This window comes from Apteryx rowi, unplaced genomic scaffold, assembly GCF_003343035.1.
Source record: "Apteryx rowi isolate R43461 unplaced genomic scaffold, aptRow1 scaffold_309, whole genome shotgun sequence".
NCBI lineage: Eukaryota > Metazoa > Chordata > Aves > Apterygiformes > Apterygidae > Apteryx > Apteryx rowi.
In genome coordinates, this window is record NW_020449519.1 from 1,066,559 (window position 1) to 1,084,341 (window position 17,783).

Below are 17,783 nucleotides of genomic sequence, written 5' to 3' on the forward strand. Positions count from 1 at the left end.
AGAGAGAGAGAGAAAGAGAGAGAGAGAAAGAGAAAACAGGAGAAAGGATTAAGAAAGCTCATTCTTCAACCAGCAACTGCTAATGCCCTTATTCTCTCTCTGCATCTCTGCATTCCTATGTGAGTAACATTTACCTACCTCACAGTGGAAGACACATTATCAGACATGGGAAAATGCCTAATGAATTATGATGCAGTTATAGCATTATAGCACAAGTATGAACTGTTCTATTTCATCCCTCTAAATACCGACAAAGAAAATTCTTGTACAATACCATTCTTTTCTTCCAAGGTACTTTCTGTCACCATCTCAACACACTTGCTATACTTACACAAATTCATGAAAGTTTGAAACTAAATATAAAAATGTAAATAGTTTCTTTGCACAAGACATTGCATAGCTAAAATGTTTTTCATCTGCTATATATAGTATTTTACATGCTTAAACCAACTAGTTACAAACACAAGATTTTTGCGCATTTGTTTTCTTGTACAAGAAAAGGCTAAAATGCAACCGAAATCAGATATATGCCTTCTCCACCAAAAAATATAGCCAGATGTATTTGAAAATAAGGTCTGATGAATTCTGCTTGTGATATGTTATTTTATATTACCTGTGTATTTACACACAACACATAAATGTACTCTCTCTATAAAAATAATATAGTACATACATTTAGACATAGAAAATCACAGTGATATATCATATATATCAGCTATGTTTAAATGATTTTGTCCTAAAATTTTGTATCTTCACTAAACAAAAAAAAGTGGAATTTCTTTATAAGAGAAAAGTGAGTTGTTCTAAACTTTTTATTATGGTCACCAGTTTATCCCAGAATGTGGAACAATGAATTTATCACAAGCAAATATGTCCAATCTTAAATTTTATTTCTATCACTTCTTGTCTTCAATATTACACCAGACCCTCCCCTATTTGAAATAAACTGGTTACTACGGAGACAGTGGTAACTGCCATATAGGAATACTCACACTGTAATCAGTGTACCTTATGTTTTAAAATTTATTCCCAATTTTCTTTTTATTCCATAATTAACAGTTTTAATTATAGTTTTCAAAAACAGTGCTAGAAATTAAGTAAAAAATTTTGCATAGCAAACTCATATAAGTGATAGGAGAATCAGAAACACCATATATCATAATAAACCTATTATATATATGCATTATATTGTAGGCTTTTATTGGTTGATTCATCACTACTCAAAGCTATATCTATTTGTATAACTTTGGTGGGAAATGGAAGAATCTAATTATTTTTCTATGTACATAAATAAGAATTAGAACATTCTATGTGGTCATCAGAAATGGAGGAAAGAAAAGGAAGGCATGAAACGAAGACGCCAACATGTATGTTAGCAATTTTCCCTTTCTGCCTTATAAAAGAGGAAAAAAAGAAAAGAAGCTGCATCATAAGAACAGACCAATCTCCKTTCTTGACTACTCACTCATTCCAATACTCAGTTTTTAACCTGGTTATGATCTAATTCTGTACTCTTGGTAGGCTAGGATTCAATTGAATTAAAGATTTTTAAACTYACTGCCAGTCAACCTTATCATGAACTTTCATTATGTGCATGTAATTAATTGGGTCCAATGAACAATATCAACACTGAGTTATAGACCTTTTCCCCCCACCATATAATTAGAACATAATTACCCACAGGATATCAGAATGATGCAAAATCTTTCCTCTAAATGCGTCCTCATTAGGAAACAAGTCTCAATGTACATTTATTCAATCAGTATGAATTAATTAAAACGTTACTGAAATAAAAGAGGGTAGCATTAAAGTGTATCTGACATCTATTAAAAGACTATCACTTGAGATCCGCACACACAGTTTATAACAAAACTCATTTAACTCAAGCAAGAAACTTTACCACACAACAAGCTTTATATACAGTAAACAGAAAAAGGAAAGGATGAGTTTTAAAATAGGCAGACTACATTCAACTAAATCATTTAAAAACTACTGCAGGGAGATAGGAAAATTTTCATATGGCACCAAATTCTGAAGGTAGCCTGGACATTTATGCGATTCTTTCATACTATACACAATGCCAGTTCTCAAATTGCATGAGTTTCTCCATGGTTTCTTTTTTCAGCTGAGAACTTAGCTTATCATATTTATGGATAAAATCTGGCAAGGCCCATTTTTGTGGTTTGAAGGTGGGAGCCCTCTTATTTAACTTAGACCAGCCATCTAACTTTTAGGAGCAATAAGAGAGGCTCATGACAGTCACTCTATTTTATGATCACCTTTTAGAGGAACCTCTCCCTCCATTGTCTAAAGAGACCCTCAATAATTCAGGCTAGTCACCTTAGTTGAGATAGCTATGTTTAGGGGGAAGACAAATGTCACCCCCCGAGATATTAAGATTGGGAAGAGTAGTTTTTCTATTTATTCTTCACAGTCCCAGTAGTGATTTTGGACACTGATAGATTCCTAGGAAATCAAAGAAATAATGGAGAGCATATGGACCYGGACAGCAAACTGAAGTTTGAGGGCACAGTTTGGTAACTCTGTGCGTAATATATCATTATATGTAAGAACAATTGATGAAAAAATTCTGTTTTCCTCTGCAGAAAGAATCTAGGTTTGACTTTGTGAAAACTGAAAGTGAGATATGGTGGATGAGACAGAGGTAAATATATACATGCCTTTATTTCCTCAAAGGAGGAGAGATGTAAAGGGATGTTGCCAGTTTTCCAATCGTCCCTCAGAGACGGCATCTTTGTCTGGGATGAACTTTGACAAACAGGTTTAAGGAAGAAGTCTGCACTTCCAGTGTTACAAAGGGARGAGAGGGCCAAAACTCTTGGGAGATGAAAGACACACAACATTTCAACTTGCTGTTTTGTCTTTCCCACAATTCTTTTTGGTTCTTTTAGGGTAGAAAGAGATGCTGTCTTCTCTGATACCTCTAAGTACCCAGAGGTACAACCTGCTGCAAAACTTACCGTGACAAGACAGTTATCTGTTTTTCCTTTCCTTCCACATATAAGTGGCATTCTAAGAATACCACTGCTTAGGTGATCTGCAAAGCTAAATRTGTGCCCTGGATGAAAGACTCTCAGACTGTCAGGTTTATGATTTGAAAAGTATAAAAACATAATTTCTATTAACAGACATGTTTACTATTTTATCTTTAGAGGATTTTGATGCAAAACCATTCACTACTTTGCTGTTGTTTCGAGAGTGCTGGTTTCATGTTCACTGAAGTACTACATTTATCAGAAGGAATCCCCATAACAGGAAATGGTAGAAACTAATTAAAAAATTACTAAGATAAATAATATGTACACTGTAATCAATTGTTTCTAGGAGGAATTCCTATTATGCAGGTCACTGATGTATTATTTGTAATTCGAGTAATCTCAGGATTTTAATGCATTTTTGGAAGAATTTACTAAAAAACAAGTATACTATGAAATTATATAGTTCCCATTAAATCACAGTAAAACACACTTTCCGTTCCTAACAATATACAAACAGTGCTGAAACACATGCTTCATCTTACATTATTAGTATGTAATAGTGAAACATAATTCTGATACAGGAAAAATATTTACTTCTGCTTATGTGTTCAAAATTTGCAGATGAAACAAACCTATTCAAGGATGATTTTGACTTTAGAGTGTTTTTATATATCCTCTAAACAACTTAACTAAACTCCAATTGTGGAACGAAAATCGAAATTCCGCTATACCTCTTCCTCTCCTGAAAAGAAAATGGAGTTACACAAACATAATTGAAGATGAAATTTCATGCAGAGGCTTCATTCATTTTATAAGAGTGGCAAACAATAAACAACAGTCAAACAAGAACAGTCCAACAAACATGATTTCTATATATTAACTTTTAAAGTATGATCTAAAATCATGAAAACAAAATGATGTAATGCAAAATGTTATCATCCAACAAATTTAAAATAATGTTATAATTATTATTCAGAACATGTACTGACAATACCAAAATATCATTAGAGATGAACTAGAAAACCACTGTTAGGACTTTTAATAAATATTAAAAAAATCACATAAATATTAAAAAAATATATTTCATAAATATTAAAACCAGCTTTCCATTGCTTTACCTCCATTGGCAGCAATGGAATATTCCCAGTTTACTCAAGTACAGGGTCAGAGTCAAGCATTCATCCCTCAAGATATTCATAAACAAACAGCCAAAAGGGTTAATCAGAAAACAAGTAATTTGCATTAAGCATGAATATTATTTTTAATTATCAAAAAAATGTTTCAGATTGGAAGGTAAATTTTCTTTTTTAAGAAAAAGAAGAAAATCATGCTTTCTCAAGGTCAAGAGTTAATTTTTATTATGAAATATATTTAAAATAAGAACACCACGCATGTCCTGGTATGAATATGAGGATGYTATGACCTTTATCTGCACAAAACATCCAATTTAATCTATGAAGTTCTGAAAATCTTTTTTCATGACAAACTGCTCAGCTTCTTCAGTACAACCTACATAGAGCATACATTTTATTTTCATTGAATTGAGTTATTGTTTTTGTGGACAGAGAAATTTACTGTCCACTACTGCAGAATAAAATATACCGTAATGTTGATGCAGAGCTTGCTGCAAGACCAACATCATCATTCTAGGTAACCTCTGGCTTAGATCAGAGACCTCAGCATCACGGATATACAATATGCATCCCAAGCAAAAACTGTCCATAAGAATAACTTCATTATTCTGGGAAGTTGGATCTATAAAAGATGTAAAATGTAGTGTTCTGCCTATACAGTTTCTGGTAAGTACAATCTGACTAAGTGATAAAACCTGAGTCAGCTTCAGTTATAGTATGCCCTACAGAAAGTTCATTGTCACATAAAGGAAAATGTAATGTGCAGCACATAAAGTGATATGCTTCCTATAGCTAATCAGCTAGGATTACCTATTGTGTTTAAGGTTTATATAGTCCTGTGAAAACAACAATTTCAGTACCAGTAATCAGTACTGGCACGGTTTCATCCATTACCTATGACAGAGTGTTTCATCAGAATGGAAAATACGAACAACTCACCAATACTACTGGGCAGATTGACGTGGGCGGTAAAATATGATCCTTCAAAGGTCCACAGTCACATTCAGGTTTTAGATGTGAAGCACATTTATTATGTAACTAAGAGAAGACAGAAAATGAACATTCAGCTTTTTACTTCTACAGTCTAAAAAAATCCTAACATATAATACCTGAATAGGGTGAATTTAGATTACTAAAGTAATCTAATTATTACTATAGTACTACAAGGGAAATGAAACTGCAGTGGAAAATATCTTGGGCTTGACAAAACCAATGATTTTATACTGAAATGAAGAACAGTGGATCAAGATGCCTTCCAGTTTGGAAATGCTACATTTGGTCCAGCATACAATATGAGAACAATGTTACATTGACAGTAAAGTGACATCAGCATAGTGATGAGTGACAATACCTATTCGTGATCAAAACTTTCATTTCATAAGACAACTTCTTRCACTGAGTCAGGGATTATAGTACTATTGCTGTGCGTGTCTTGCAAGGAATTTGGGAAAGCCTTTGGCACTATTGATATAACTCTACTTCCATTTAAAGTTGATAAAGTCATTACTGATTCAGTTCTGATCCTGCAATACGTATGAAAATACACACAAAATATAGAAGAGAATAATATAAGAATATCAAAGAGCTTTAAGTAATATAGGTGAAATTTGGGGGCTGTTTTAATCAATGTTCAAGCTTTTATTGACTGCTGAGGAACCTGAACTTACTGTAGTTTATTCCTAACATTCATCCATTTTTCATGAAAGTAATGGAAAGAATTCTACTCTGAGAACATAGAAAGAATATCCTCAGGTTTGCTGACTGAAAGAATACTGGCTTACTTCTGTATTGATAAAAAAGGGAAAGGGAAAAATATGTATATCACAGCAACATAAAATCCCAAGAAATAATAATAATAATATATTCATTGAAATATTTTGCATTAGCAAGAGTTCTTATTGATACCTTAGAATTTAACTCAATTCAAATGGCTCTAAATAGAATATTTTAACATATATATCCAACCACACAGTACAAAAGCACAGTTGTGTATTTGGATCATGCAAACCATTCAGATTTGATTGGCATAGTTTACAATATTAGAGATAGTCACAATAAAAATACAACTTTATATTGTGAAATTTGGTGAAAATTTATTATTTCTGCATTGATTGAATAAACTGCACAATAAGTTCTTCAGTTAATACATGCATTTCCCATAAATATGAGTATTTCATTTTTTGAGAAGATATATCTATTTGCATTAGAGGAAAATAATCAGGATAATAAACATCAGAAATTTTGAAGTATAAATCTTATTTATTAAGCTTTATGTCTGGTTTAATAGGTAGCATATAGCACTAGATCAACAGGTTCAATAGCTGTTATAAAATCTGTAGTTCAACCGCTACATATATAAATCACATTTTKCCAATGACTGATTCATTTTTCCTTAGATAATTTAACCATGTCAGTATGATCTCCATCAAAATTACAATAAAATCTTATCAGTTGCCGATATATAAGCTTTACCAGTAATACGTTCTTCATGAAGTCATCTAGTACAGTTAATGTAGACATAACATTTCTGAATTTTGAACTGAATAGCACCTAATATTAGCCTTGTCCACATTCATTTATACTGCAAAGTTACCTTCTCAGGCAGTTACTTAGCAACAGAAAATAAAAGTCTAATGAGTTTTGATTTACTCTGAGTATTAAAGCCCTATTATGAGGGTATTTTGGTAGCCCGGTAATCTAAATCATTTGTCATGATAATTCTTTGCCTCAGTGGTAAGGCTACTTGTACCATAATTAATGCACACCAGGCCACGTTACATCAAATAAAAGTATCTTCACACATTCAGTGATAATTAGCAGCTCTGCTACTCGGTGGCATGCAAACTTATCTATGAAAAAAATAGCTTAATCTTCTTATTAGTCTCTGCTGATCTTTGACAACAGAATTGATGCATAGCAGACAAAACAAATGGTAGAAGATATGTAGCTTTAATGAAAATAACATTTTGAATGAAACAAAATAAAATAAAACATGCATCTTTTCTCAAAGATATTTTAGCAGATTTTAAATACGTATCCCAAAAAATCCCTTACCCCAAACCTAGTTCCTGAGAACATTACCTCCCTCACAACCAGATGCCTGGAAAGTAGGAAAATCTGTATTTGCTGGACAGAAAGCTTGAGGGAAAGCCCATTTATAAGATCGTGGTGGTGGACAGAGCTATAGAGAATATGGAAGAGGGAAGCATGACCCAGTGTAAAACTCTCTATAACAAGCCTCCTTAGCACAGATAGTCTCAAAAYTCTGAAAACTTTTTGATTTGAATCAGTCATTGGACATCAAAAACGACCCTATTAACTTGTATGTAGGAGCAATATTTAAAATGCATGAAAGATAGGCTCAGAATTGACTGTATAATACCTAACATCCTCTTATGCTACAAAAATACTTTAGCAACAAGCCCCTGATGTGTTACAGTACAAGAATGTGAAAACATATGATTGTACTGGATGTGATGATAATTAAATAACTCTGGAACATCCATTCAAAAATTGTGCATCTGTTTGAGATTTAAAATATTCGTTTTTCAGTAATAAAGCAAGATTTTATTATTAGAGAAGAAAGGCCTAAAAAATACTGCTTAAGTAAAATTGCACAAAAAGTGAGCAGCAGATTGAGAATGAAATTTAAACTGCAGTATTCTTAAAATTTGAAAAAAACAATCATTTTTCACTTTTGTGTCTAATTTACACTGGAAATCAAAGAAATAAAAAGTTTCATAAAGTTCCTTTGAAAATATAACATTATTTTAATAAAAACATAAATGTTTAAAACACTGATGGAAGTACAATTGCAAAATTATATGCCAATGCCAATATTTCCATATCTGTGCATCTAAAAACATACATCCATTTTTAATTGGAATTTTGATAGCTATTCAAGCATTTTAATATGGAGATAGGTACCTAAGATATTTTCAAAATAATTTATCCCCTTCATTCCCAATGATTTCAATGAGAAATAATTTTTTGGTATTTCCTCACTGTTTCTCAGTGTTTATGAAAGTATTCTAAATTTTGGTGTTTTTTCAGAAAGAGAAATGCCTGCAAAAATCTGGTCCAGATTCATATTTAGGTACATAAATACTAGGAAAAATATTTTTTCAGAGGAGCTATAGAATTTGCAACTTCCTTTGACTTCCAGTGGGAGCCTTACATAATATATATTTCTTGAAAAATATAGAAATTATATATACATATATATAGACAGATCTAAATATATGATACGTATATCTACAGCAGAAAACTTATCTAGCTACCTAAGCAGAGATGGTGGTTGTCAAATCTGCATTTCAATATTTTGGATTGGGTGTTTATTCTCTAAATAAATTATCCAAATTTTGACAGCAATCTGGACTACATATTTGCTTCCTTGTAAAATATGGGGTTTTATGTAATCATAACAGCTTATCATTGAAAGTATCCTGGATCTATTTTCCTTGACAATTTTTCACATTTTTTATTCTTATGTTAAGAAAATATGTCATAAAACATCCAAACTTGTATGTTGAATACAAACATTCTCTGATGCCTCACTCCGACATTATTCTTTAAAACACTGAACAAACGACTGATGTTCCATAATAATAATAACAATGATAATGATGATAATAATAATAATAATAATAACAACAATAATAATAATAAAAATCCCAGAAGAGGTCTGAATCTCTCCCCAGTTAGATTTAAATCCTGCCCTGCCTAGGAACAGAATACTGGCATTGTTCCTTCTAGCATGAAGATCTCACTTATAAGTGTAGTGTTCCTTGAATGTCATTAGTTCCAGTTACTGGTTACTGCTGAATAAGGAGTACCACAAGTTGTATATATCAGACTTAGCGCACAGATTAGTATTTTACCAAGATGTCTCTGCTATCACTCCCAGGCACTTGAAATCATTGTATCCTACCAGAGGTCCTCAATTACATTTGTCTGTCAGCACACCACAGATCGTGATTTCTCCCTACTTCACAGTGACCTTGACTTTTACCAGTATTGAAAAATTCCTTTATAATCATTCCAATATATATATTGGGAATTCTGTTCTTTAGAATGAATATTATTGCTATTGTTCTTTAGAATTTTTCTTTAGATTTTTGTCTCTCTAACCTGTGCTAAAGGTTTTACTATAGTGTACTCACTGTGATCTGACACCAAACACAGTGAAGTCCAGTCAAGCCTTGGTAACATTTTATAGTTTTGTGACACTTATCACATTTTGTTGGACAATTTCCTTCTACCCAGAAATGGTGCATTACCTGCAACAGAAAAGTGTGGATATACATAGGGTTACTAAATTAACAGGTTCATGGCAAAGGTAATGCTACCCCAGACTTACATCAGTATTCTTTTTAGACTTCACATAAGTTTTGATGCAAGATGCAGGAGCTCTTGAGACACAGCGTTCATGGACTGTATACTTGCAAACTGGAAAAAGAAACACGTTAATAGATGCTGAGGCAATGGTGTTTCTGACTACATTTTTATTAAGTAAATAATGTTACCAGCATGCCATCTCTATATAATCAATCCAATCAGTCAATGAAAACTCAAACTAGACTGCTTTTTCCATGGAATACAAAAGGCCAATTAGTACAGGAAATAATATGCAAGTGAAAAATCCAAGAATGCACCAACATTGCATAACAGGAAATGCTTAATTAAATAAGAGCTCACTAAATTTTTTCACAATAATTCCCAAATGACAAAAATCTTAAAGACAAATTGATGACTGCCAAATGGTTTGGTGTCATTTGCTAGTAGAAAGAAATCTATATTTTACAAACTATAGGCATGAGAGCAGCTGGCAAGCACAAAAATAAAAGCCAATAAGTTTATGTTGTTCTTTCTATTGATTTATAAATCTTAAATGGTTGATTAGTCCACTTCCAGATAGCAATTGTTTTCATGCATTTCATGCAATCATCCCAAGTTTAACTCTTACTTTCCCAAACACTATCTCTAGAGAAGCTTTCTTTTCTAACCCCTCCCTACCTGTTTTGCGCAACTATCTTTGTTGACCAGGTCTGTAAAGATCACACTAGCTGCATTTGGAAAATATACAAATGTCAGGGTACAATGCAAAGCTTTCCTGACTATAAAACTCTACGAGCATATTTCTGTGACGACCAAATAGTTAACAATACTGCAACAGTTCCTAGATGAGGAAATAATGCCACTACTTATAGTTGCATTCAACAGAGTCAACTATTAAAAACTGAGAATGAATATCCTGCATGATATATGTCTTGTGCTTTTGACCTCAAGAGCAATTAAGCACAAAGTACTTCTAAACACCTTGCTTGCACCTATTACACAAACCCAGTGGGAGGCGCAGCCATTAATCAGACAAACTGCAGGGAGTAACATTGTTGATTGGACCATGGAGGGATGGTGAGGTCCCCTGCAGTTTCCCTGTTTTTTTTTTTTCCTCCCACACAATCTAAAACACAAATAAAGAAATCTATAGCAATGCTTTGAAAATATGTAGCAGGAGAAGCTTAGCAAAATATAGAAATAGAGGAATCATTTTGTATGAAGATTCATGTCCCTTACTGCATGAAGGAAGTGAGAGGAACATGTGGAAGTTCTTTAGATACTGTAATTGGGACCATCATTCTCACCCAATAAATGCCAAGCACAATAACAAAAAAAAATTTTAAAGAGGTATATTGCAGCACAGAAAATTACAGCTCTTGTGAGGCTGGTCTTTCTGTGGCAGTTTACTTTATACAACAGGGAAAGTCTTGTCTACACATTACCAGTAACTACAGAAGGAGAAGATCCATTTTATTTGTTCAATAGAATTTTCTCTGTCTAACACATATGGGTCTTAGGTTTCCTCACCAGGATAAAGTAAGGCTCTTTACATCACTTTGACTTAAAAGAACATTGAAGGACGCAACGGTTCAAGATTTGACAGTCAATTCAGCATTTAATGTATATTCAGTTACTGTCATCAGCATTTATTAATCCGAAGATGTAAGATTTCTGTTTGTTTGAATTGCTTTTAATGAATGTATCTCTCTTATTCCAAAATATTATGGCTGAAATTATATGATGTGAAAACCAATAAATGGAGGATTTACATCTGAATTATGTTTTAAAGAGGTTTGTGGCCCACAGAGGGGAGAGAAATGGCTGATTCCAAAACCCTCATTCATTTAAAGTAGTCTCAAATTAAATCAATAGAACTGCACAGTCAGAAAGGTTCTGATCAGCCGTGATGGGATACCTTTCATTCCAGAAATGGAGAAAGTAGGTTACACTAAGAATCTGGTTAATTTATCAACAAGAAGAATGAAAGGTGACTTGATATCATCATGAGGAGAATACAGTGGGTACTAAAGATCTCATTAATCTAATGGAGCAGTGCATAACATGAACCAATCACTGGAACCGTCTATCAGACATAGTCAAATCAGAAAATAGGTCTTTGTTAAAAAAAAGATGATTAATCAGGGGAACACACCACAAAAGAAAGATATAGATCATCCATCTCTTGAAACATTCAAATAGAGATGAGATATCTTTTGGCAAGATATGGGTTATCAAGATATAGGTTATGGAGCTGGTCAAACACAGGTTATCAGGAAACATATAGATATAACTCAATGAATTGAACTATAGTAACTGCATTTAATAGTCTTATGTAAGTGAGAATAGATGCAGTAATTTTTCTGAATTTTTACGGAAACTGGACTGGATGGCAGTTTGTGGGAAAGTGGAATTTTGACCACTACCATTAATAAAACAAGAATTTWGAGGAAAATTTGAATAAATAAATCTGGGAATTAGATACTAGGCTAGTCAATGCTTAATAAAGAATATGAATAATAATTTATAAATACAAAAGAGGAAACAACAACAAAAATATAATGTTGAATCTTAAACATGATACTTGCTAAGAAAAAAGAAATAAAAAGTAGAGGCAGAATAAAAAAGGGCACATCTAACTGACATATATTGTAATACAGAAAACTCCCTCAAAGGAGAGTTTTGAAAGCCCCATAGCTTGAACAATTGAAAATGAAACCTTSAGAACTTGCACATAGAATACAAAGGGGGAAAACACCATGGTGCTGGCAAAGGGTTGGTACTGGGAAGCTACAAGTTCTTTGTTATACAGTGAATGTAACACTTCTAGGAATAGACATACATGCAAATGGACACTGAAATGCCTATACTCACAAGAACAGCAGAGACCTTGCTTGCCTACTCCTATTAGCATGTTCAAACAAAGATTACAGTAGGCAGGTTTGTTAAAGTGTTTCAGTCTCCATACATGCTGCCCATCATCTTTCACATTCTGCACAAGACATAAAAGAAACAGATTTCATTTAATAAAATAAACAATGAAATATATAAGTGCCAATAAAAATTGGAGATTGACTCAAGAATGTAAAAGACAAGCTGTTACTTCATTTAATACTCTGCAACAGATCACAGTATAATCCTTATAAATACACAAGCAATGATATAATAAAAATTCTTCAGAAGCTCAGGGATGTCCATGTGTTTCAAAAAAATATTCAGAAAAAACACCAGCCTGTTGTCAACCCTGCAACACAGCTCTAGAAATAAATCTAAGCAGATATTAAATTCCAATTAATTCTGAAGCTTATTAAAATAACTTCCAAGCTAATTCTAAAAATAAATGTGCTGCAGGTTAGAAGGCAAAAGTCCCAAAACCAACAACAGAAAGGACTGCTAAAACTTCAGAGATATCTTCAATGGCCCTCAGAATGAGGGACACGTATCATTATTCTGTATCTTATGATTTATGTGAAGTGGGAAAYCCAGCTACACCATGCTAATACGCATTGCCAGCTTTAATTTATGTTCATCTACCAACAGTCTACCAAAAAACAGGTATTCAAGGGTGGGATTTGCAGGATTTACATCCTGTACCTCTTCACTAAAAATTGAACTGCTCACACTTAAGCCTGCCTTTCTCAATTAGCAGCAGCACTATACTCAAATTTGCATGAATAGACCAGTCAGCAGACTTGCACCTCAGTGTCCCAGGGTAACTCATGCTTACATTTAAATTATAAACCAAATCACTTCCAATTACAAAAGCAAGCTTTCAGTTGCACAATTCTCCTCTTCCTCCCATCATCATCCTGTGACCTCATTGTTATTATATTGGGTATAAAAATGATGTGCATTGTACAGATAGTAAATTATACACAATTATCTCTGTAAATTCTAAGTTTCTCAGCAAGTGTGGCTGTCAGATTTTTTTCTTTTTGCAATTATTAGAATTTCTGAACTAATAAATGAAATTTACCTAATCCATAATACCACTATAAAATCTTTGAAATCTATCTTAATTATCTTAATTATTTTTTATAGGTATAACATCAAATGGAAGAAAAGTAGTGAATGTCTATCACCTGGAAATGGGCTGCAGTGTGATTTTGTTGTGCATTACTGAACTGTTGTGGTCTTAGCTGCTTCATTATTAAATATACATTGTCACCTATCTAAAGATTTAGAGTTCATGACCACATTAGGATGGCATAGAAATCTTAAGGGCAACAATAAACAAAAAATTTTTATGGTATTTACGATTCAATACAAATCACACACCTTGTTTTCACATCAAAACTTAAAGAATTACAAAGAAGCAAATAATGTGCTTGATAAAATATTTCACAAATCCAAATCATCCAGATGACAATGTAATTGGATTTTCTCATGTCCAAACTTGTTCTATTTTATTTAAGTACTTTCAACTCTGTTACATTTCAACACATACTGTCTGAAATAAGTAGCAAAGTACATTGTGATCACCATCAATTTATTTGTCAGACATGAGAAAAGAAAACCACATGAACAGCTGGTTCTCATCCAGTTGCTGATTTTTCATATCAAACTACAAGAATGTTTATCATATACAATATGCCTGACTTGATTTTCAATAATACAATGATTTTCACTGATAAGGGCAGTCAATGTAAGTCAGAGGACATAGATTTTAACAAAAAATTTGTTTTACTGTGTATTAGCATATATGGCATTAGTTATGTCCTTAAAAATTAGTACTGTTCTACTCTAAAGGTTACTCATTAATGACAAGTCAAAGATGAAGTCTGCTTCATCCTCATGAAAGAAAAATTTTCTTTCACAAGAAAAATCAGCACTCCAAGAAATGAGGACAGAACACAACTTTGAATAATTCCTGCAAATTACCTACAAACAAAGGAATTGAAATCAGCTGGAATATTTTTTTTTCCCCTCTGTTGAGATATCAGGATCAGAGCCTAAGTGGAGTTCCCCTGATATTATCAGCAGGAGCTCAAATGCCATCTCTGACAGCCAGGCAATGTCAGGGTCCCCTTTCTGCAGAAAGAGCAGAGCAGATGCCTAATGTGGGATTCTCAGGCTGGCAAACAGTGTGAAAGTTTTCCAATTTCCCCTGAAGAATCAGAAATAGATTCTGCAGCTGTGGAGCCCTTGTATCCTGTCAAGCTCCTTCACGACTGGCAGCTGAAAAGGATGGATGTATTTTATTAAATGAATTCTCTGACTCCTGTTTCTCTTTCCATCTTACAACTCATTCAAATCATTTTCTAAAGTATTTTTACATTGCAACATACCGAGTAAGTTTTAAATCTTCTGTAAGTAAACAATTATTCACTAAACAATAAAGACCATGTAAATCCTTCTGAGGGGAAAATGTACAGAATGTACACTTTCATTTTAACATATATTACTCTGGTCATCAACAGATACAGTCATAAGCCACAAGCACTTAAAAAGCAAGCTGACCAGCTTTTATTAGCAAAAATATTTGCTATTTCTGAAAATTAACAAAAAATACATGATTATGCATAAAGATGCTCCCAGTCCACATTAGTTCCAGTTGCTTTTTCATTTCAATTTTATTTTTTAAAAGAATGGCCATTGAATGTGAATGTGTCCCTTCTTATTTGAACAGAACATATGGACCAACTTAGCTGGCATTTTCCTTATCAGAAAAACAAACAAGTCTTGATGTGGGTGTTCTGCCAATTAAAACACTTAACTGTGTTACAGACTGCAACTGATGCACAAATCCATTACATAAACACAATGCACTTTTGGAAAATAGCAAATTAAATTTTTGCTCTTGTGGACTGCCAAAAATCAGCAATAAAGCGCTGCATATGATTATGCATGTACATAACTTTTTAAAACACTGCCTAGGAAAAGAAGACAATGTGAAACAAAGCCCCCTCAACGTAAGACATTAAGTATAAATAAAATCCATATTTCTGACACATCAGTGCATTTAGTGACATTCAGTCATTTTGCTTCCATATCCTGAAAAGGAGTTTAAAAGCAAATAGTCATTAAGAAGATCTCAAAGCAGGGCAGGTACAGTAAAATTTTCTTCCTCACTTCATTATAAATCACTGAAAATGAAGCCTCCATATGTCATACAGAGACATTAGTACATTATGACAATACTAGCATTTATTTTGCTAACAACAGTTTTCTCAACTTATCAGTCTGACCCTTCTATCACAGCTTTGATTGCCAGAAGGACTTGACCTTAAAAAGCAAACCAACCACGAAATAGTCAGCCTTAGAATTAGTAAAAAGCTTCATTAATTCACAAAATTTAGCCTAGGCTAATATTAAGTTACTTCAGCTTTCTAGGTGTTTGTAAATAAAGGTAGCTGAAGAGATCTTAAGGTTCCAACCATGAAACACCAGATTCCGAGACATGAAAAAGGTAATAAAATAGCTGATAAATTTTTATCCTGGTCAAGCATCACCTCATATAACAGTAGCCACAAAGTGCCTGAAATGTCAGTATGTTCAGTCTTTTCTATGAAAAGAGTCAGTAACAAACAACCTATATGGCAACCAGGGAGAAGGATATTAGGGAATCTGGTAAGTTATTCATTTGCTGCCTACTGTTATTTCATTTTGGTTTGCTTTATAAAAGATTTACATGACCCAAGGAAATTTTTATGACTGATCTTTGGATATTAATCAGTCAGTAGGAAGGTGAAACGTGTCCATTAAACCACATAGCACCTCCTTCTAACACAAAACTGTTAATTCTACATTTCTTTGTTGGACTTTCAGCAAAGACTTAAGGTCAGGTTTTCTTTTGTTTAATTGGGTTTGGGGGGCTCTTCTGAGTCTCTTTTGACTTGAGAAGGAGTAACCTTATTCAACAGACATGTCTTTTGGGAGGGCTCCTCATTTCTAACTCGCAAGAAATTGTAGCGGGGGAAGAAAGGAGAGGGCAACATTGCCTCCACAGTTCTCATCCATGTAGCGATCAGTGTATTATCCTGACCACCCAGAAATGCTTAAGTAATAATATACACACAAGAAAATGATGACGGGAAATAGAACAGGGAGCACAGGAGGGGTGGGGGGAAGCTCATTTATTTAAAACAACCTTCATAATTAGMCACACTGTCATATTTTCTTGTCCCTGAAGTAATAGTCACCTATCACCTGCAGAGACAAAAATGCTGCAGAAATTACAGTTTAAATAATGACAAATTTGTGTACCCACATGAAATACTGTGTATTTTACACATACTTAAACACAGAACAGACTAGGGTTATTCCTGATTTCTCCAGGGCTTTTATCAATCTACAGGCAGAAGGAAAGACACTTGCAAACTTCCTGCAAAAAGTGGGAGCTAGCACAGCATAAAAGTAGCACTGTCAAGAAAAGGTATGTACATTTTTTTAGCAGCTCCTAGTATGAAGTCTTGCAAAGAATTAATGTTACTCCCTCTGGTGGCAAATCTATGAAATGATACTGGTAAAACAGCTCCCATCATAACTTAGGGCAAACCTACTCCCAAACCAGTAAGGAGGTAGCACAGAGAGAGTAAGCTACAGCTTCTTCCAGGAGGGTCTGCGTATGTATGGAAATAGCATACGGTTCATTTATACTTCAGGCTTTTAGAAAAATAATCTGCCAATTATGACTTCAGGCAAGAATTATAAACTTAACACTGGGGAAAAAAGAAGAAGAAGAAAAAAAAAAGCCCAGATCATCCCCATTCCTCTCTGAATGAAAGAAATGTAACTTTGCCAAACTGGCTGTGTTAAACAGTTTTTTTTCAGAGTTCAGTCTGAGAAGGACTCCTCACAGGGCAGACTTGCAAATGTTTTCAAGTCACCAGTTTGGTTCTATTTTCAGATATTCAGAGCTCAAAAAGTAAGCCAAAAATAATCTACTAGACAATATAAAAAGCAGCATTTCCCATTCCCATGGGAATGGATTTCCATGAATCTATTCACATGGATTCACAGTAATGTACTACAATCCATATTTAATCAAAACCACACAGAATCACAGAATGGTTGAGGTTGGAAGGGACCTCTGGAGATTGTCTAAGTCCAACCCCCTGCTCAAACAGGGTCACCTAGAGCATGTTGCACAGGATCGCATCCAGGTGTGTTTTGAATATCTCCAGAGAAGGAGACTCCACCACCTCTCGGGGCAACCTGTTCCAGTGCTCTGTCACCCTCACAGTGAAGAAGTATTTCCTCATGTTCAGATGGAAGCATCTGTGTTTCAGTTTGTGCCCGTTGCCTCGCGTGCTGTCGCTCGGCACCACTGAAAAGAGTCTGGTCCCATCCTCTCGACACCCTCCCTTCAGAT

The 17,783-nt window shown here is 33.9% G+C and overlaps 1 protein-coding gene across 1 annotated transcript in view; it reads right to left on the reverse strand.

Annotated features, from left to right (window-relative positions):
• DGKB (diacylglycerol kinase beta) overlaps positions 1-17,783 on the reverse strand; it is a gene marked incomplete at its 5' end in the record, with an annotated part of 289,302 nt that overhangs the window by 251,504 nt on the left and 20,015 nt on the right. Inside the window, 4 exons of the mRNA XM_026070300.1 lie at positions 5,072-5,170; positions 9,295-9,411; positions 9,492-9,580; positions 12,344-12,461. Of these exons, the coding sequence (XP_025926085.1) occupies positions 5,072-5,170; positions 9,295-9,411; positions 9,492-9,580; positions 12,344-12,461 (423 nt within the window). The remainder of the gene's footprint in view (positions 1-5,071; positions 5,171-9,294; positions 9,412-9,491; positions 9,581-12,343; positions 12,462-17,783) is intronic.